Source organism: Halichoeres trimaculatus, unplaced genomic scaffold (assembly GCF_033239565.1).
Source record: "Halichoeres trimaculatus isolate MK-OKI-2021-1 unplaced genomic scaffold, fHalTri1.1 fHalTri1_scaffold_2, whole genome shotgun sequence".
Lineage (NCBI taxonomy): Eukaryota > Metazoa > Chordata > Actinopteri > Labriformes > Labridae > Halichoeres > Halichoeres trimaculatus.
Window position 1 is genome coordinate 33,202,687 of NW_027437180.1, and position 21,571 is coordinate 33,224,257.

Sequence of the window (21,571 nt, forward strand, 5' to 3'; positions counted from 1 at the left end):
GATGTTTGTGTCTGTACCGTAAGCAAGCGCTACTGATCCCTTCAAAATAAAAGCACTATTTTAAACAGACTTAAATAACGTTGAATTTCCAAATTGAATAAGAAAATACCGTTCACACAATCACACTAATATGCGGCTAAGATATTAATAAAATTACACCTGTTATAAAAGTTCGAAGAAGACGCACAGGAGATAACATTTAACATGAAACAATTTAGCCACTTGAACAATTTAGTTAAATTAATAAAATTAGAAATAATTATCAGCCTATTTTTCCATTTAGAATTGGCTGACCTGTAGGTTTGTAACTTTTACATTAAAGGTACGTGTTAAATGACGTTTGTACTTTTATTTTGAAGAGAAGCCGGATATTGCTGAGATGATCAGTGCAGTGAAAGAGATCGTCAAATTTTACTGCGCTGGTAATGTTGACCTAGTGGGCAGGACTTGAAAGTTATTTTCATCCGTCTCGGAATTTCTTTCTGTGATATTTTGTGAACCACTACATCAATTAACAGCTTACTTGCAGTTTTTTTTAAACATGCATCAAAACAAAAAATGTGCAATTTAGCATACACATATTCATCTAGAGCCACAGTTCCCTAGCTGTTAACAGGAAGTTCTTACATGTTCATTTTCTTCTCTTACTCTAGAGTCCTGTGGTGGAGAAAGTTTTCAAAACTTACTGAAGTAAAAACCCACTTTCCAGAAGAGTGTGGTGCCATGACCCAGAACAGGAAGTTGTTATAGGGGAGACCAGGAACAGTTGTAACACAGGTCAGTTGTAACACTTGCAATTGCTCCAATCAGGAACAAGTTAGGAATCACCTGATTCACTCTGAACATGCACACCTTAGTCCTTTTTCCACATGTGAAGAGGAAGTGCCCTGAAGTAGACACAGCTAATTTAGCAAAGGTAATTATAATTTTGAGGTTCTTTTTTTACTCAAATTATCTTTGTTGCACAGCATACTTTGTAGCTGCTCATCAAACGTAGGCTACTTCACGCTAATCATGTGTCTGTTTAGCTTTCTTTCTTTCAGATTGTTTGTGGTTATGTTTTAGCTGTTAGTTGTGAGTCAAACTAGCTCATCCCTATTGCACTCAGGAACAGTTGTAACAAACTTACCTAGGGTAAGATGTAACATTTCAAAAATGGGTTAAGAGCCTGACATGTCATCTGTAAACCCATTAATTGCGCACTCCAGGAGTGTATATTGCTATACAACTTTGTTATGATATATTTTAGGAGTCACATTTGATAGGTTGAGCAGTTTTGGCAACCTTACAGTAAAGATTCTCAAAAATTTGCATTCCTTCAATGCAGAAAATACTTATTTTTAAATATGAGGAACTGTTCAGATGCATAGACTGTATATAGAGTCGACAGTGTGTCTCTGCCATTTATCATGTATGGTTTTGAAGTCAAAATACCCTCGTCACAGACGCAGCCATTGTAGCAGTTGTGAAGCCAGAGTCTGCGCATTAGAGACGATGAGGGAGTCTGGGAGAATCTGAGTGGAGCTGGGTGACAAAAATAATAATTATTTTTTTTCTTTTGAGAGTCTAATCATTTCCTGACTCTAGCTCCCGACATATTTTACAGTACCGGATAAAAATACACGAGAATGGCAGCTGTCAATCATCGTTAAACATAACGTAAAACCTTGTTTTTAACCTTGTATAACTAATGAAAATAAAACTTTTCAGAAAAAAGAGGACTTGAATACAAGACAGCCAAATTATGTCTTTAAACCACCTTAACAATTGGACGAGAGAAACATTTCTACGAGGAGTATTAATTTTTTAAAGTTTGACCACAGCCCATCTGGAATGACTGGAAAACCTGATTTATTAACCTTTACTGCAGCCAGCCACCAGGGAGAGCAGTTTTTGTGGAGACCTCACTTCAAGCCGAGCAAGCGGACGTCCATTGTTTTTACAGTCTATATATAGATGTTATGCTCACTGCAACTTCTTGAAAATTAATGGTTTTCCTGAAAAAATGTTTGTGGATGATTTCATGGGAGGGGCCATTTTGAAAAGAGCCAAAATACAACTTCAGCTGCCTGTAATGGAATGATAATCCTCACGGGAGAAGAATACTTTTTTTTTTTTTTCCCAAAATTTTTACAAGCATTTCAAATAAACTATTTATGTTAAATAGATAGAAGTCTTTGCAACTCATGTATCAAATATTATGCTTTGGTGTTATAGGGTTCAGTCCTTTACTCTGCAGAATCACAGCAATTCTGTTGGAAAGTTTTTGAAAAAAAAAAAAAGCTCTTAATATCTTAGGTCATTGGTATGGTCCTTACATTATCATGTTACATTTCACCCCATGGTATGTTACAACTGACCAGGGCTATGGGGCAAATTGTACAATGTTACTCCTTGTATTTGAGATTAAGCCACGCATTTGCACAGGCCATTTGTTAGCAAACACTTAAAGCTAATCTGAAAAACACTTTGAAGACACTGGGTTATAAGAGCTCAAAGTTAGAGACAGAAGTGATAAAAAATGTTACAACTGTCCCCAGTCTACCCTATCTCCTTCACACAGAGTTCAGTTTGCATAATAGTAATCAACCTCTGGACACATCTACATACCTTTCCTTTGTTTCGCCATGGCTTCAGTCTACTTCATATTTTTTATTTTTGCTGACCATCCCCACCCAAACATATTACCAAAGCCTGTTTTTAGTTCTACGGATAGAAAATTTAAATTAGATAGAATTTACAACATAATCTGAATCTCATAGGTATCATAAAAATATATGTTTAGTGCCACCTGTTGGCCATAAGACATCAAATATAGTTTCTTTGAGGGGCCAGGATATCCTGCTTTTTCTGCTTCTTATTTCAGCACTGCTCCAGGAAAGAAAGACAACACACAGCAGGATAGTACAGTCAAGAACATCCTTTTTATTCAATCAGGTGCTGCTCTTCTCAAACTGTGTTTTTCTTCTTATGGAAAAGAAACTGTAATTAACACATGCATTTCACCTAGAGCTCTGGGGGTGTTCTGACAAAGAAGTGGTGCTGCACTGAGGGCGTACACAGAGGCGTACAAGAGCTTAGAGTCAGGGGGCCTAGGGTGCTGCCTATTACACCAATAACCATACACGCTTAAGAAGAGTAAGAACAAAATAAACAACAGAACGAAAACACGGAGCAGTCCAGCATGAGGTGGTCAGAGGAGAAACATGGAGGGATTTCCCTGAATCCTCAGAAATGTGAGAGCTCAGGGTCATGCTGGTTTTTTATCTATCTGATTGGTGTGTTGTAAATGGCTAATACTGCTGAGGGTTTTCTCTGTGCGAAACCCACCGTGAACATAATACTTCACTTTAAAAGATTGTGGGATATGTCCTGGAAATGCAAAACCCCCTCTCTCAGCCTCGTGAAGGACAAGTCCGGTTATAAGGTGCTTGTAGCTTTCATGTACAGTCTGAGCGCCCTCAAAGAGCTTCTCAACGACAGCATACCCTGATAGCAAAAAGAAATCCAAATTAAAAAGAAAAAAAAAGGGAATAAAACAAAGCCAAAAATAAATAGCTGAGACAAAAGAGCAAACTCTTATGCTAGTCAAAGCAGCCCCTTTCCAACATCTCAAAGCAGTTCATCCAGCCCTCAGGACCCCGTTTATCTTCTCAGGAAACCTCTTAAAACCCCTGTCGTCCCTTCCAAACCCACCCAAAGGACACCCCCAAAAGCCCGTCAGCGTAATTTGTTCACTTACATTAGCTGTTGAATGGAAAAAGCTGAAGAAGATGGGTATGGTAATACAATGTGAAGCATACAGACAAGAATAACATGTGAGCTAACTGCATTCTGCTCAGACAAAAAGTTTTTCGGCAAATTTTTTTATCCCCCTCTCAACAGAGGAGAGGGCGGGAGAGGGAGAGAGAGAGAGAGAGAGAGAGAGCAAGAGAGAGAGCAGGAGAGAGAGAGAGACAGACACACAGATACAGACTACTCCAATGTCTAAGAGAAAACAGACAGTGGAGACAGAGGGGAAGAAAAAAGCAAGAGCTGAACGAGAACAAGTTTTTTTGCCTTTTCAAAATGTTTTTTTCATCATTTATCAATAAAAAGTAAAGAACTAATTCACACCAGTTTCCTTTTGTACTATATATATATGTATGTATATATATATAGGAATTTGAAAAGGAAGAGAGGGTACAGGGGAGGTACGGTGAAAGGGATTCATTTCAAAGGCAGAGGAAAAGAAGTTGTCCCCAAGCGCTGAATCGGCGATGGCTTTTTGTTTGTTTTTTTGCCTCCGTGCGGCACTCAGGGACAACTTGCTACCTCGAGCCATTTGGAAAAAAAAGGGGGCGATCTGGATTACAAAATGGAGTCTGTGAACAAAAGGCACTTTTAAGGGACAACCTTTAACTGCTGGGAAACTATACACTACAGCACAAGCACTAAAGAGTCATTTACAGAGGAGGGGGTGGAACAGGGGGGAGGCTCACCTTGCTGCCTGCTTCAGACATGGGTCAGATTTCTACCACTTAAGCACATTTTACTCTTTACCTTCACCTTTATTTAACCAATACTCTCTCCATCCACAACTGGCTAAGTTAGATACTGCTGCAGATTCAGAAGCATACCAGGGTGACGTGTAGAAAAGATTTCTGCGTGTGAAGCATCTCTCACAGAACAGGGAGGAACTTGTCGTGTGTTTATGAGGAAAAGGATTAAACTGGGAGGGTTGTTGTTTTTTTTTCTGCTGGTGAGTTTCAGGCAGTGCACGGGTTTAGTTATAGGTTTGTTACTTCTTTTTTTTCTTTTCTAAAGGTTGAACCGAAATGCCTTTTGTGTCACAACCTTAAGGACCAGGAACCTCTCCCCCCGCTGGATACAAATAGAAGAAGAATAAAAATAGAGAGAGGAATAATGCTGTTTCCTAAACGGTCTGTTAATTTTGTTCATCACCATTCATTTACAATAGGTATGAATGTACTTTATAGTGTTAAAGCACCAGGTTTTTATCTGATGATAGAGAATTTATTTCCTCAAGTTCTGTAGATTTTTTTTCCTTCAGCCCTCCCACATTTTTATAAACAACTGATTACACATAAAACATTAAAAAAAGAGACAAAGGAAATAAAAACAAATACCCCCAACTTACAAAGACTAGGATTTTTCATGGCCCTCTAGTTTAGAGTCCTGGAGCTTACGGACTTGAAACAAATACATTTTTTTTCTCTTTTCTTGTAGCTTTCTTAAAAATCTCTAACAGACAAACACAATGATCTACCCAATGCATTGCACGTGGCTCAATCGACACATATTTTCAATAATAATACTTTCCATCAAAAAACAAACACTTTTTTTTTCTTCAAACCTACTGTCGATTTTTGACATGTTTATCTAGGTATTATAATCCTGTGCTGCAGACGGCGATGGTGTGTGTCGTTTGATCCGCACTGGTAACAGTAAGGTGATGTTACTGAAACAAGTCGTGGAGGGTGGGGGGGTGAAAAGGGAGGTGAGAGTTCAGAAAATAACTAGACTGCCAACCAGCTCATGTAGTAAAAGTTAAAAAGGAGCATATATCATAAATATATATGTATAAGATCTCTCTCTCTCTGTCTTTACAAAATAAAAGAAAAAAAGTTTGCAGTCCTCTATAAAGATCTGTCCTCGGCCAATGGTTTCCACATGCACCAACGCTACCACTCCCTGTAGCTTTAGCTTATATGTGGGAAGAGAACCTGAAGTCACTTTATTACTAATTGCATGAAGGGAATACAGAGGCACTTTCATATATTGTTATAGACTTGATATATGGTTTTAGTACATAGAGCTAATGTTACTAGAGAGGCTGAGAACAGGGCCTCAGACCTGTTTACAATCCCTGCAAAACAGAACCAACAGCTAGGCAGTCCAGTTATTTTGTGAGGTCGGCTTTTGTTGGATTGTGTCATGATGAGAAAGAAAACCAATAGCAATTTCAAATGTGAACATTTACAAAGAAAATAATCTCAAATTTTAAAAAAAATCTTAAGTGAATGAAAAACCATTAACAAAGGCAGTTTGGAGAACCAAATATAAAGGCTTCCCTTTATCGTTTAATGTCCTGTTGGTGGTGTCAGTGTGCGTTTTCAATGTGCATGTGTGTGTATATGTGTGTGTGCATGTGTGTTTGTCCTCCTCTGGGTTTTCCTGTGTCTGGACTAAAGGATACAGGGTAAAGCAATGCAAGGGTGGCATGTGATGGGCTGTTGTTACTGTGCTGTCCATAGGTGAGAGATTTGAGAAACTGCTGCTCTTTTGTTGAAATCTGTTATTAGCGTGATACTTAATGTGTTACTGAAAACTGAAGCAAAAAAAGTGTTATGACATGCAAGAAAAAAAGTTAAAACAATCCAAGTGAGACAAAACCAAAACCAAATCCAGCACAAAAAAAGGAAATCGCAAGAAAACACCTACTGGAACACAAACTGAATGCTAATATTATGAAGCGGATGCTGCGTGTGCATTTCTGTGAAATAAATCCTATGTAAGGAAAAATAACAGGATGAGTCGATGCACTGGTTGTTTGACAGGCTGATCTGAAAGAGTAGGTCTGTTTGCATGGGATGCAAGCAAGCATGTGTATGTGTGTGTGTGTGTGTGTGTGTGTGGCTGCTGTGAGTTTCAGGGTCCAGACTTTCATGTGAGCACAGCCTCATCTCTGCGGTGACACTCGGCCCTGACTCACTCCTCTAATCGCTCGTCTGACCATCGATGTGCAGTACTGTTCATCCCTTATTCAAAATTAATAGTGCATAGGTGAGGGGACGAAAGAGCACATGTAGAGTTAGTGTTATGACTGTCTGTCGTGTGTTCACTTACTTACACTCGCCTCATGGCTATCGCTTCTCCGCCCTGATTCTCTGACAGGTAAACAAAGACCAGCCACTTAGTGCATATGTGTGATCGCCATCTGATGGCGTCACCAGGATTGGCCAATCAGAAATGAAAAAGAAAAAAAGGATATAAAAAAAGAAAAGGCTCAGGGCTAAGCGATGGAGGAGTCAGAGCGTGGCGGCACACAGGTGTGAGGCTGTGGTCTGTGTCTGGACCCTGGTGGTGGAGGGGGAGTCAGGTGGGAGTATGCACCTAGAAGAGAGCTGAGCGGTTAAACACACAGATTTAGAGGTGTGTTGTGGGGTGACTGTTTTTCACTACACACCCGACTTCTCTCTTTTACCTCTTCTTTAGTTTTTGGATCTCCAAGCCAATGCATGGAGTTTCATTGTGGAGACAACAAAATGAAAAAAAAAAATCTTAAAAAAAAAACAAAAACAAATGTAGAATTGGTCATTTGTCAGTTTTCCATGTTGGGTTTCCTTCCGGCGTTTGTGGTGTGAGACAGTTCCCAGTCTTCCTCTTCCTCCTTGCATTCTGAATCTGTCCACTCAATCTCATTGAAGCCTCCTGCATGAAGCGGGACGATCGTTCGTTTGGATCATGTTGAGCTGGGTCCTCGTAGGATTGGGGTGGGGTGTCTAGGGGCGGGTGGGGGGTTCTGTAGTATAACTTTGAATAGTGTTGGCGAGAGAGAAAAACCTTTTAGTGTCAGCAGTCTGCTCCTAATCAGCCGTGGTGTGTTTTTTTTCCCTACATTTCCAATTTTCATGACACAATTTTAGCTCTTGATTCAGAGAGGCCATGTCAGAGGAACCAGGACTGTGGAGGAGAAAAGAATGAGGATTAGTCTGATTAGTCTGTTGAACTGAATCAGGTTTAAACAGCAGATTGTAACACAGAAAGTGGAAAAACAGCACCTATGAACAAGTATGAATAAAGAAGGTAAAAGTGAGGGCATAACAAACTGTAAAAGATGTGAACACACATTTTCCAAAACATGCCGTTACAGAGAAGATATCAACAAACAGCTGAACGTTTTTACTTCAACAGTTTTGTTTCTAATCTGTGCACTGCAAAACTGAAATCTTATCAAGTGTTTTTGTCTTATTTTAAGTAAAAGTTGTCTTATCACACTTGATATGAGCCACACTCACTTGATTGGTCAAAAAATGTCTAGTTTCAAGTTACTTAATGACAAAAATGAGGTCTTGATACAAGTAACTTGTCTCTCGTTCCACTGGCAGATTTTTTTTTGTTACAAGAAATTCAGACCTCATTTTGTCTTAAATAACTTGAAACAAGACATTTTTCTAGACTGATCAGGAAAATGAGGATCGTATTGAGTCTAGAAAGACATTTTCTAATTAAAATAAGACAAAAACTCTTTATAAGATTTCAGTTTTTTGAAGTGTGTCCTCTTTTCCTGCAAAAAACTAAATTGGTATCAAGAGTTTTTCTCTTATTTTGAGTAAAAGTTGTCTTATCACACTTGATATGAGCTACAGTCACTTAATCGGTCAAGAAATGTCCAGTTTCAAGTTATTTGAAGACAAAAAAGAGGTCTTAATACAAGTTACTTTTCTCTTGTTCTATTGGCAGATTTTTTAGCTTGTTACAAGCAATTCAGACCTCATTTTGTCTTAAATAACTTAAAAACAAGATGTTTTTCTAGACTGGTCAGGTGAATGTGGCTCATATTAAGCCTAAAAAGATATTTTTGCTTAAAACAAGAGAAAAACACTTGATAAGACTTCAGTTTTTTGAAGTGTGTCCTCTTTTCCTGCAAAAAAACTGAAATGTTATCAAGAGTTTTTCTTTTGTTTTGAGTGGAAATGTCTTTTTAGACTCAATATGAGCCAAATATACCTGACCAGTCCAGAAAAATGTTTTATTTCAAGTTATTTTAAGACAAAAATGAGGTCTAAACTACCTGTAACAAGTAAATCAGACATTTTGACTGGTCAGGTGAATGTGGCTCATATTGAGTCTAAAAAGACATTTTTACTGAGAATAAGACAAAAACACATGATGAGATTTCATTTTTTTGCAGTGTACCAACAAAAAACCCCTTATCTATCCATGGATGAACTTCTCAGGATTAAAATCTGTCCAATCAGTAGCGAGGCGACTCCAGTTTCTGTTTTTGGGTGAGTGAGTCTGAGACCTCTTCATCCACTAGGTGGCTCCCTTTCCCTCCTTTTCTACCTTCCCTTCCTGCTGAGCGTTGCTGTCCCACAGAGTGTCAAAAAAGTTACCACCTCAACTTTACCGCTCGCTGTTTTAAGAGCGCTGACTCTGGAGTTTTGACTCATAAAAAACACTCTGGTGTTATTTGGGAGCTTTAAATAGCATTAGAGCAGCAGTTTTTGTTTCCGGCCTGAATAGCTTTCCAGTGAGCAAACACGGGAGTGTAACTGCTCTGTCATGCGCTGCCAGTTTACATGTAAAGTGATCCTCTTAATATGCCTCTGCTCTGTGAGCCCGAGTGGTCTCAGGCTACACTGTAAAGCTATTGAGGGCAGCTACTCCAGGGATCCGGTTTCTGGGTTTGATAAGAGGGCAGAGTGGAGACTTTGGCACAGGCTGAGCTGTTCTGGCTGCTGCTGACATTCCTCAGTCCTCTGCCCGGGGAGAGCAGCAAATCACCCCACCTTTAACAGCTAACTCTGTGTTGTCCCCCGTTCTAGCAACCCAGGAGAGAGTTTTAACCCCCCTCTCCCTCCTTCCTACCCATGATTCTTCAGTGTTTGCAGATAACTCCTCCTCTTGGCTCCTCTGCTCCTCTCCCTCTGCTTCTCTCAGTGTAATCCTTGGCAGTGGAAAGTGACCCCCTCTCTCTAACCCCCCTTCAAGTCCAAGTTCAACTGCCTATGACATCATGTCTGGTTGCTGCGGGCAACCAGACAGCCGGGACGTGACTGTGGAGTGCAGCGAGCTTCGACTAACTCCCTCTCTCTTTTTTCCCTCCATTTCTCCCCGTCCTTCCCACTTTTTTTCCGACCCGTCCCGCTTTCTTCTTCTCTATCCCTCTTTTTCTTCCTGCAAAGCTGAGCTCTCACCACCAGAGAGCTCCTCAGACCAGCTTTTCTCTGCTTCTTGTCCTGACAGCAGCAGGAAGACTCTCTCCCTCTGTCTTGGCTAGTTGGCTAACAGGCGGCGAGGCGGGTTGGCAGGGCCATCGTCTGAACCTCTCCATATGCCAGAGAACAGCAGGACAGGCAGAGACCTTGGTTACTCACTCTGGCTGGGGTCTTTACTGACCTACTAGGCTCAGCTAACGGAGAGCGGTCAAAACCCACGTTCTTCAACGCGTGCTTTAAACCCCGAGGAATGTTTCAAGTGGACGGTTTTAAATAATATCTGCTAAACACAAGCAGCAGAATTTAGAGCTGCTGTTCCTGCTGCACCTCTGCTCCTCAGAGGTGAGAACCAGGGGCAAGAGTTTGGCGGTTTAAGTGCATGTGCTTGCGTGTCCATGCCCCCTCAGTGCCAAGGCTACATCTGTGCAAAAGTGGTGCAGGTGGGGAGTTTGAAAATACTAGAGGGAGCAGGATGGGTGAAGGAGGGAGGGAGAGAAAAGGGAGGGCAGTGGGGGGCGTTGAGAACAGCCGAGCAGAGCTGTGCTGAAGAGGAATGCAGATTGTTTCCATGTGTGGGGAGGACAGGAGAGCCGAGTTGGCTGCAGGCAGGTGCGGTTAGCCCCTAATGAGAAAAGTTGTGTTGGTGATGGAGGAGGCCCAAGACACTGCAGCCCAGTGGCAGAGCGCAGCCAAAGCTGAAACCACAATGTAGTTCACTACTGGCCTCACACGCTGCACTAATGCACACTGTGGGTCTGAGCAGAGATAAATCAACACTGCTGGAGCTGAAACTAACTGGCACTGCGAACACTCATTGTGGGGAAACTACTGTGGTACAGACACTGTAAACCAATACGAAAACCAAAGGCCTTGATACACGGGCAACTCTGTGTCAACGTAGGTGGGCAAGATGCAAACACTTGATTGGTAATTCCTCACGCGTGTGATATTTATGTTCTTAAAGGATTTCAGAGATAGCTGTTTTTAAGGTGTTGAAAAGTACAAGAGAAAGAGCACAACATTTTCACAAAGGACTTTCAGCGTAAGAGGCTTTTACACTGGATTTAACTCGTTTCACAATGTATTAGGGTTCAAAGTTTGTTCTTGATCTGGAAATCGTTTAACAAAACAATCAAGAAACAAAGTCCATGGTTTACTAGATTCTTTCAGTCGTATCCTACTGTGTTCCTGAAGTGTGAAGCTCTTCTTGTGCTCCTGTTTGGTCTCAGAGTGAGGTGTCAGACCCCAGACGAACATCAGGTCTCTGGAAAACCTCTTTAATGTGTCAGACTTTAGACCAATAAGCATGCGAAGGACCTTTTATTCTGTGGAGGCCGTAAGGGGTTTGATCGTGCAAGTGGCTTGACGCCAGGGATTGTGCATGTTAAGAGTAGTTATGGGACGTAAAAAAAAGTTAAGGTAAGGATTGAAACAATAAGTTACACATAAGTAGATAGATATCTGGGAATTTATGTGTTCCCTGCTGAATAAGATCTGTAGACCTGGTTAGGTTTTTCTCTGAGACCTTCTAGTTTGAGGCAGTTCAATGCTTTTCATCAGGGGTCTGACCCCTTACTCCGAGACCTGAAGATGTCTTAAAATATAAACTGTGCACTTTCATGAACTTGAATCAGTGACAACCCTCTTCTTTTATCAGCAGCTCAGCCTTCGTGTTGACAGATTCATCTTTATCAAAGCTACGTTCACTTGTCTCGTCAGTGAGGATGGTTAAACGCTCAGAAAAGGAATGCAAGTTGGATTTTCCTTCCCAATTCAATAAAATGATTTGGAGTTATGAATGACTACAGATGTCATTTCAATCCTCAGTGTCCAAATCTTCAAACCAGTGACGGGCTGAATCACTGAATGCACTGAAGGCATTGTACCAGTACTCCTTCTGTATCACGGCCTTCACTCTGAATGACATGCTTGTCCCTTTAAGCCCGAAGGTGCCTACAGTAACGGAGCACTGTCACACTTGCAGTGGGTGATGAGGGACAGGGGAGGAAAAGACATAAAAACAGAGGATGAGGAGGAGAAGGAGGAAGAGGAGGAGAGGGGGGAGTGGAAGGAAAGGTGGATGGGTGGATGTTAATCAAATGAGGGAGGTTGGCGGGGTACCTGAGTCTGCTGGGGGATATTCAGAAAGTTGTCCCGTGTTCCGATGCCGACAAACCGGTTGGGAGCTGTGGAGCCTGGCGTGGAGTATGCTATAAACAGAGAGAGACAAGTGTGTACATGCTTTTACACACACACATACACACCCAGCTCATACTACAGTTTGATGCTCTCACTAGCGTTATCTCTATTTATTTAAAATGACACTAACTTGCTAAGGCTAGGAGGATAAATCACTATTAAACGGACTACTGGCTAAAAAAATAAGGGTCAGGGATGACCTGATGACCGATTAGTCACACAGATGATTGTTCATTTTATGGGCAGCTCATGTTTTCCTTCTGTGGTTAACACCAGGTTACAAGGATTAGCCCTAACATAAAGGAAACTATTCCCCCAAATATGGCTGCAGTGTTAGTCACAGACGCTCCTCAGCAGCCCCTGGCCTCAGTTACAAGCCACCTTAATCATAGAAAACCACCGAGGACTCTCTGTGGACTATCAAATCGGACCAGTGGAGGAAGTCTATTCATCACCAGTGGTAATAAAAGCTCCGCTCGTGTTCGACAGATTAAGAGGAGCATCTCACCTAAAAAGTGACACCACTCTGTGATGTCATAGGGTCAAATTTAGGGCAGTTGTGCTCACTGGACTCCAAATATGGCGGCTGAGTTCAACTTTTTACTGTGCATGATTTCATCGAGGTTGGGGAGATCATGGGGATGTATGGGGGTGAAAGTGACAGGGCTGGAAAGTGATGCATGACTGAGGGTGAGAATATAGCAGTATGGTGTGTGTGTATGCATATGTGTGTGTGTGTGTGTGCTTTAATGACTGTAACTGAGAAATCTCATAAATCAGAGACAAAATTAGAGGGGGTAAAAAACACAGTGATAACAGTCACTGGAATGAGAAAAAAAGAGGAAAAGTAGGATATTTATTTATATAGATGTTCATATAAATAAATAATAAAGTGACACGTCGATCTGAAAGAGTTGGAAGGGGAGAAAGGGTTGAAAGGACAGGAAGAGAAGAAAAATTAATAACAAAAGGAGGAGAAGGTGCCTCCGTTGCTCCATCCAGTGCCCCCTCTCGGTGTGCCTCTCCCGTGGCCCGACTCTCACACCTCACCCGTCTGGGTGGGACCAAGCAAAGCCTCACTGCTCCCCGATGACACTCCTCTCTCCTGCTCCCCCAGTTACACACTAATTAGACAGGTTTGATAAGATTGTATCATTCATGTTTAGAGACTCGCTTGTTCTTGTTATGCTGTGATTCTCATGTTTTTTGTTGTTCTCAATTTTTAATTGTTGTGAGATTTGTGTGAAAGTGGCGAGGGGATTGGGTGGGTAAAAGTGGGGCATGATGTTTTTTTGGAGTCCACGCCAACTGCCCTAATTTTGTTCCCTTAAAAGAAAAAGAGAGAAATAAAGGGAAAACAGAAACAAAGAAAAGGAGGATGTGAGAATATATCAAATAAAGAAAAGGAGAAGGCAAAAAAAGAAAAGGAGAGAAGGGGGGAGATTGTATTGCCGCTGTTGCAGACACACATGCAAAGTCTGCATCGATCAAAGGCTTGCAGCTACAGAGGCAACGTGCGCTGGGCCCTGCTCTGCTTTGCTCCCCCAAGACTACAAAACACTTCAAAAAAGTAGAAAGAGAAACTACACTGCCTCTTGTGGTGCTTGCAGGAAACTAAACACCGGAGAGACAGAAAAAGAGAGCGTAAAAAGAAGGATGAGAAAAGGTGAAGGAGGTTTGCATTGGCTTGAAGAGAGAAGAGAAGGTTGAATTTCAGAGGAGGAGCTGAAAGAAGTTCTATGGTTTGGCAAAGGCGTGGCTTATGCCTCGACAGAATTGGGTTTTGCTAGTGATGAACTGCACAGTGACGGCACAGTCCATGAGGTGATGAATAACATAGAAGTGAATGTCCTGGGGCTGCTGAGTATAACTGGAAGTAGACATTAGATGGTGAACAGAAGCAGCTTTTGTAGAAGTCCCAGCTCTCAACGTTTCTTTTACACAAAGTGGAAAAAGGCCGAAGTGTAGGGCTCTGCTGGGACGTCTGGAAAGGCTGCTTCTGCTCTGGCTAACAAACTTCGGACAGATTAGCTGCAGTCTTAAGGAAAACTAGTGGAGCCTAAGTTTGGTTCGGATTGACCTCTCTGAAAATCTGTGGGGAGACTGGGGGAGTGATGGGGGTTTGTGGAGGGGAGTGGGAGTGGGGGGTGACTTACACGGAGATGCGGGTGAGCTGAGTCCGCCGTCAGTGGGCGTGCTGATGATTTTAGAGTCGGGCATGGGGAGGGGCACAGGACGTGCCACTGGGGGTGGCGGGGGCAGCAGGAAGGAGCCCGGCATTTTGCTCTGGCCACCTCCATTAGGCTGCAGACGGACCATACAGACAGGGTGAGCAGGACACACCCCGAGAATATACAGTGCACAGGGTTTCAGACACACACACGCACACACACACACACCCACACAAAGTTGCATGTAAGGGCAAGACACTCAAATATTGACAGATGCAGTACATACAGAGCCAAATACTCAGACCAACTCAGACACACAGGATCAAGTGCGATCATCAAACTCACATCATCAACAAAGAAAACGTGAAAAACATCAAAAAGGTTAAAAAAGGGGGGAGGGGGAAATAAAACATGAGAAAGTGATGAAAGTCGTCTTCAAAACGAGAACAAGGGGGAAGAGAAAAACGGGGTTGTCTTCATGGAAAGTTATTTTCGTGCTCTGTAAGAATCTTCAAAAAAGAAAGGAATAAAAAATAAGCCATGAGGAGAGTGTCTATTTGTGCCAGTGTGTGCAAAGTGGATTTCACAAATAAGGCTGTGTGCTCTCAGTAGGACGATGAGACAACAGGATAAGGCCACGAAAAGGGGCGAGATTCGTGGTTTCAAAGTTGCTCACAAGGCCAAGGTTGCCGTAGAGGTTTACAGTGCTACCAGCACCCAGGTAAAGAGTAAAATAACTCTGAGATATCCCCACAACCAGCTGACAGTTAGCTGAACAGTGTGCCTACACAGAGATGTTTGGAAATTCTAGTTTTAAAGATCAGGATGAGTGAGTGTGGGAAGAATCAGGGTTACCGAGGGGACATCATCGCTCTTTGCTGATGTTTTGAATCAGGCCCACGACACCTCCAGAAAGTCTGAGCTGTGTCCCTCTTTTTTTGGTTCCAGTAAACTCCTGCACTGAGTTTCCTTCTAGCTTCCACAACTTCATCTGAGGCGTGACTCTCGTGCCAAGACCCCCCGATTGTTTTTTACTCGAGCTTCCTCGAAATTTGAAGATAGAGGTGTCGTGATAGAAAAAGAAACACCACATAAAATAACTCTTGGAAGTCTAGCTTTAAAAGCAACTTGATTATTGAGCTTTATGATACATCCAGAATAAGCCCCGCCCCTGCCAGTCTCATCCATGCCTTACTTGCTTGTAACATATCCAGCTATGTGGACATCTTTCTCACAATTGACATGATTGTGGAAATATATGAAAAGAAAATTGTTATTTTTCAGATGTTTTTGTTTTTATCATGAGATCATCTTCCTTACCTTTGGGAAGAGGATCTTCACTTAAGGCCCAAATGAATTCGACGACCTCTTTGCGCCTCAATTGACTCCTCCTGCTCCCAGTTTCATAAAACTACACTGACCATTCAGTAAGTGCCTTCCTCTCTATCCTGTCATCTTTCACTTCAGAGCCCCCCCGAACTTTTTCTTTTCCACACACAGAGCACTTACCTGTGCGCTAGGCTGTCCTGTGCCATCGGTGCACACGAACTGCACAAACTCCTTGAGCGGGTCCTGGTGGTGGTGGTAGCGTATGGTGGGGTGGGTGAAGTACGGGCTGGACTGCTGGATGATAGAGGAGGAGGGGAAGTGCAGGGCTGAGGCTGAGGCACGGGGACTCCCTGAGAAGAGACGAGGAACGGGAAAGGAAAGAAGGAAAAGGAGTGAGAGGAGAAAACGGAAGAAAACCAAATTTGGGAAAAATAAAATGAGAAATCTCGACAACAATAACACAACTCTGACATTTGTGAATTAACATGCACACCTATGATAGTATACAAAGACATGCAAACATTTAACACAGTTGGCTTTACAGAGCAGGGTGCTGCTCAGGCCTATTATTGTCCCAACATAGAAAATAGCTGCAACATTTGCTTGTGGTTGACTGGCTGAAGCTGTTTCTGCTTACAAATGACTTGCATTATCCCTGGCCATTGGGAAACATCTGGACCCATTCATTTTATAAACAGCCCTCTAGATTTCTCTGTACCTCTGGTAAGCCTGGCATCCCATACACACACACACAAACACACACACTTTCACAGTCCCATACACACTGGTATGTTACAGTATTTTCTACCTTCTGCTCTGGTTCACTTTCCCTCTCAAACACACACTCATACACAAACCAGTGGGGTTTGACAGAGCCACACACATGCACGCGTGCACACACACTCGGTCTTTCCACTTTTGTTTTATTGCTTGTCGGTGATGTGTAATCAATCAGCTGCATATCCTTGCTGTGCGGTTCTGCCCAGTAGTTTGAAGCTTGAGAGAGAATCTCCCCTCCGCTCCCGACCGACCACAAAACGCCTCCCGGAGACATTAGTCAGCCAGCCAGCTAGCTACCCAGCCAACCACACACACACGTACACACACACACACACAGCTCAACTGTCTGTCTTGTGCTGAGATTCTATGGCTTTGGCAATTTGGCACACCAAACTAAAGAAGCAAGCTGCTAGGTGAGGGGAGCCTGGCGAACAAGCATCTGTGATTATGTCTGTCACCTACAATCTCTTGTGTATGCTAAACCCACCAAGTGTGTGAGCGCCTGTTTGTTGAAACTTTGTGTTTTGGTGTGGCCATCTCATTGTGTTTGGGTTTGTGTTGCTTGAATTTAACTGTGAATTTTATACATCTCTGCCTGTGGCTTGGCCAGTGTCTGTTTTTACAGCCTGTCAGTGAGAATGTGCTGCGATGTCTGCAGCAGCTTCATGTGTCTTTGTATGTTTTTGTGTATAATCACCGTCACAATGGTGGACTCTCCAGACTGGCATAATCAGACAACAGTCAATCTGGCAGCTCTCCATGTCAGCCCGAGCCAAAAACAGGACATAAACCAAGCAGTTCTCACCCCTGAACACCTACACTCACTAGACCTATACAGCTAACAGCTCCATCCATGATTGCTAACTGCTTCTTCCCCCTCTCTGTCTACCCCATTTCTCTTTTCATCCCTCTCCTTCCCTCCCTCCCGTCATCCTCCAGTCTCTTTATAGAACCAAGGCCTCCGAGGGACATTCCATTTGGATGGCAGCCATTTTAGCACAGAGAGTCCTCCACAAGAGTGTAAATTTACACATGCGCGCATGTGTTTGGGAGTGTGTATATCTGTGTGTACGTGAGCAAATGCACCGATACACAATCTGTAAACACTGTCTCATTACGGCCTCCCCATTACATGTAAACTTCTCCGCCAACAGTCCACACACAGTTTGAGAAGTGTGAGAAGTTAGTCGTGGGAACAAAGAAACCTAAGCCAGTGCCTCACACCTCTTTAACTCGCACATAAAACAGAGAGGAGAATTTTGGAAATCAATTTAAATGCAAAATTCAATCTGGTGCTTTGGATTCTCTGGAGGGTATAGGACTGCTTTGTGCAGATAAACAACACGGCTTAATGGTGCGAGATCCGGTCTGAGCTGTTTCTGTGGATTATTTCGGTGGCATCCACAAGTTGAAACATTTCAACATGGGGGCAACGAGTCCATATGACCTTTATGTGGTAGGTCTGCTTTGGCTGAGGGCCAAACCTTCCCTTTGAGAGACAAATGGAGTGAGAGGGGAGAGATAGGGAGAGGAGGACGTATCTATTCCTTTGAAAAGTGAGACCAGCCGACAGGGACTCGTTGGCAAACTTGAGATCCTGGAGACTTGGGGAATTCTTTGACTCGGGATGAAGAAACCATGACGGCTATCCAATAGCACCACAAAGCTCTTCTGAGGACAAGTTGCCCTCAGCGCCTCTAATATGACAAGACCTTGGATGTTACTTTGAGAGTTTTGATACACTTAAGTCAACAGCTATACAGATAAATATAGTTGGATGCGCTGTATCATTTCCTGTCCCCTGTTCCAAGTGGATTTTACACCTGCGTCAAGTTAAAAACTCTCACTCAAATCTTAACTGGAACATAACTTCCAAACACTCGTTACCTCCGCCACGAAGTTTATGTGTTTGGGAGAGTTTGTCTGTTTGTCTGTGAACAACATAACTCAAAAAGTAACTAACAGAGCTTCATGAAATTTTCAGGAAATGTTCAAAATGGGATAAGGAAGAAGTGATTACATTTTGGAGGTGATCTGGATCACCGTCTGGAGCCAGGACTTTTTAAAAGGATTCTACATTACTGTAAGATAGGGCCGTTTTCGTCATATGTGTATGTAACTCCTCCATAAATGGTCGGATTGCTTTGCAAACAATACAAGACAAGGTCACCATAATTTCTGACAGATGTGAAAGTATGATCCAGATCCTGGAAATATTCTGGATACTAAGATCTGGAATATGAAATATGTACTGGGTCTTAATACTTTTCAACACTCTCAGGTAACAAATTATCGTACAAACCTGCAACTAACACCAAATTGTAGCAGACAGTCTGCTGAAAGGGAGTATGACATCAAAGTAGGACTTAAGTGTTGCGTGACAACCACAAAATGCTGAGCGCTTTTCTAGATTTTTTTAAGATGCTACAAAAAAGTTGATCGTCGGCCACTCAATTGGTGCCGTTTCCTTAATTTTGGGGGATCGGTGAATGGCCCATCCTTACATATGAAACTGATCTTTTATACCTCCAGAAAGGTCTCACAGCCAGCCATTGTCGCTTTTTTCTCTGTGTCGCTTTTTGCTCTGAGACCTAAAACTCAGGACACTTTATTGGTTGTTTAAGTTAAAACATAAAGATTTTTTTAAAGGTATCGTTCAATGATTTTCAATAAAATAAGATAGGAACATAGAAGGTATATGCTGTCGGTTAAAAAAAATAAAAATAGGTATCAGCCCAAATCAGTATTGGCAGGTCAGGCTTTTTAAAAATCAGTGATGGGCCAGGAAATTGTGATCAGTGCACCCCTAAAATTGACTCTATGGTGGAACAATACCTCAACATTAAAAGCACTACTCCTCTTTGGAGTTCTTCTCGCCTAAATCTAGGTGTAGGCTTCAGCTTACAGCTCTGACAACATGTACAAATAAATGATCACACCCAGTCAAGTAGGTATGATTTGTAAAAACATTACAACAGTCACATGAAGCAGTAAGAAATGAGGCATATCTGTTAAAAAGGCATGGATGCAGCAGTGGTACCATGCAATGACATCATTAAAACACACAGGCACAAAGATGGTGGTAAATATGGATGGATGGAGAGAGGCTGAAAGAGAGAGGGGGAAATTTATGCCAAGCCATGATGATAGCAGAAACACTGGACAGGTGAAACTCTGCAGGCATATTGATTCTCAGCTACATCTGTAGTCTTTTTTTTTTTTTGGAAAGACTTATCTTTGCTTTTGGAATTTGTCACCATTTTTAAGTACTCGGTTGTAGAATTTGCTTCCATTTCCAGAGGAGTTTGGGGGTGTATGAATATATGAATCTAGGATCAAGTTTGACACTACCTTTCCTTCTCTCTCTGTTTCAGATTATTAAACGGGGATCGGGGGTTGCTGGGTTCATGGCAGGGCTCTCACCTGGTCTCACTCCTGCCAGCACAGGCAGCGGGTGGTGTGTGAACGCCATGCGGGGGGACCTCGTCTGGGAAGTCAGGGCGTTGAAATCAAACTTCCCCGGCTTCTTAAGTGAACCAGGCGAGGACAGTCCTGGCGAAAAAAAAAATGGGATCAACAAAAAAAAGTGGGGGGGAAGAGGGAGGAAAAGAGAGAGGTTGTTTTAATCAACAAAATGTTGCTTACTTAATTAGCTACACTAAAAAATAATTCAATTTTTATTGAAGGGGACTCGAACAGTCATGATTTTCTGATTAGATTGTTGAATTTCCTCATCGGCTGATGGCAGTGCATCGCTTATGTCTTCTTGGCTGTTGTCCATTCACTCCCATTAGGTTCAATGAGTCAATCAGAGGACTTAAGGCCGCAATAACTCATTCAGAGATGTACTCAAAGACTCCCAAGTCCAAGCTTTATAGTCACATAATGTGGGCTGAGTAGTATTTCAAAGCCTAAGTGTAAGTCTTCAAAGGAAAAAGGGGAAAATAGGAAAAATAGCTGAGGCCAATCTGAATCTGGTCTTTGTTATGGAGCCAAAGCACATGTGAAGCTATAATAACCTCTACTGTGCAACTGTATGTTTTTCTTTCTCATCTCTTTCTCTCTTTCTTTCAGGTGCCAGCTCCAGGCTTTCTCTGTGTACGAGCGCGGCCACCACACAGCCACAGTCAGCTAGTTGTGGTCTGGCTTCAGCGAAGCTCACAGGCTGGCTGCACGAGAAGAAGGCTTCATTCAGAAATAGCACACACTGTACAGTATGGACACGGCAGCTGCTGAGTGCGAAAGACAAGCAGACGGACAAAGAGAGGAGACAGAGGGAGACAGAGGGAGAGAAAGAGAGAGGCGAGAAGAACGTGGGAGACATGAAAATATGCGAGGGAGCAAGGGAGCCAGAGAGCAAAGCAGAACCTGTGAAAAATGCAGCAGTGTCTTGTTTTTCAATGCGTTGCTCTGACGACATGTATGAAATTGGAATGTCATAAGATGTTAAATATGGTTATTATCTCTCGCTCGCACACACTCACTCACATGCTCAACAACCGAGCACACGCGAAAGCACAAGCACATGACCAATCTGAAAAAACAACACTGCCACATTTAACTGATGAAACAATAGACACGTTCCTCTGCCATTAACTTTTCTTTTAATCTCGCTAACAAGTGAGTGATGTGATAATATTCTCTTTTTAAAAGATTTATTTTGGACTGTTGTTTTGTAGTCTATTTCTGTGGCCCCTCCACGTCAAACAAGGCATTAAATACGATTCCTACTCAGTTCTCCAGCTGGAGACGTGTGAAAGTCTATGGGAGTGTGGGGGCGTGTAAAACCTTCCCTCCCTGTGTGAAGAGTTAAGTCTCAAGCAGGTGGGAGTGAATATGTGTGAACCATTTATGTCTTTAGCAGACATATATTTCATTTTTTTCCCCCCACTGTAACGGGGGTCTGGGGGCGTATTGTACTGTCAGACAGATTCCAAGCATGAAGACAACCCCGATCCCACTTCTGACACTAGCAGTTAGCAGTGATTGCTATGACACTGTCACACTGGAGGGAGCAAACTGCAAATAAGAGCGGAGACTTAAATGAGGAAAGACAGGAGAAGAGAAGCTCTGAGTTTTTGGTAGAAAGTGTAAGAACCTGAACCTTTGAGATTTAACAGTCACGGTTTCAGAAAGGTGTTATGT

At 42.5% G+C, this 21,571-nt stretch overlaps 1 protein-coding gene across 14 annotated transcripts in view; it reads right to left on the reverse strand.

Annotated features, from left to right (window-relative positions):
* Positions 1-4,433: 4,433 nt before the first annotated feature.
* The window catches only part of nfixa (nuclear factor I/Xa), a 113,077-nt gene continuing 95,939 nt past the window's right edge, over positions 4,434-21,571 (reverse strand). For 7 of the 14 annotated variants that reach the window (XM_074665369.1, XM_074665364.1, XM_074665367.1 and 4 more), the window contains 5 exons: positions 19,850-19,978; positions 15,827-15,996; positions 14,303-14,450; positions 12,069-12,157; positions 4,434-7,686 (listed from right to left, as the gene is read on the reverse strand). In XM_074665369.1, coding sequence (XP_074521470.1) covers positions 7,672-7,686; positions 12,069-12,157; positions 14,303-14,450; positions 15,827-15,996; positions 19,850-19,978 — 551 coding nt within the window. In that variant the 3' untranslated portion in view covers positions 4,434-7,671. The remainder of the gene's footprint in view (positions 7,687-12,068; positions 12,158-14,302; positions 14,451-15,826; positions 15,997-19,849; positions 19,979-21,571) is intronic. The other 7 variants (XM_074665375.1, XM_074665373.1, XM_074665370.1 and 4 more) reach the window with 3 other exon arrangements.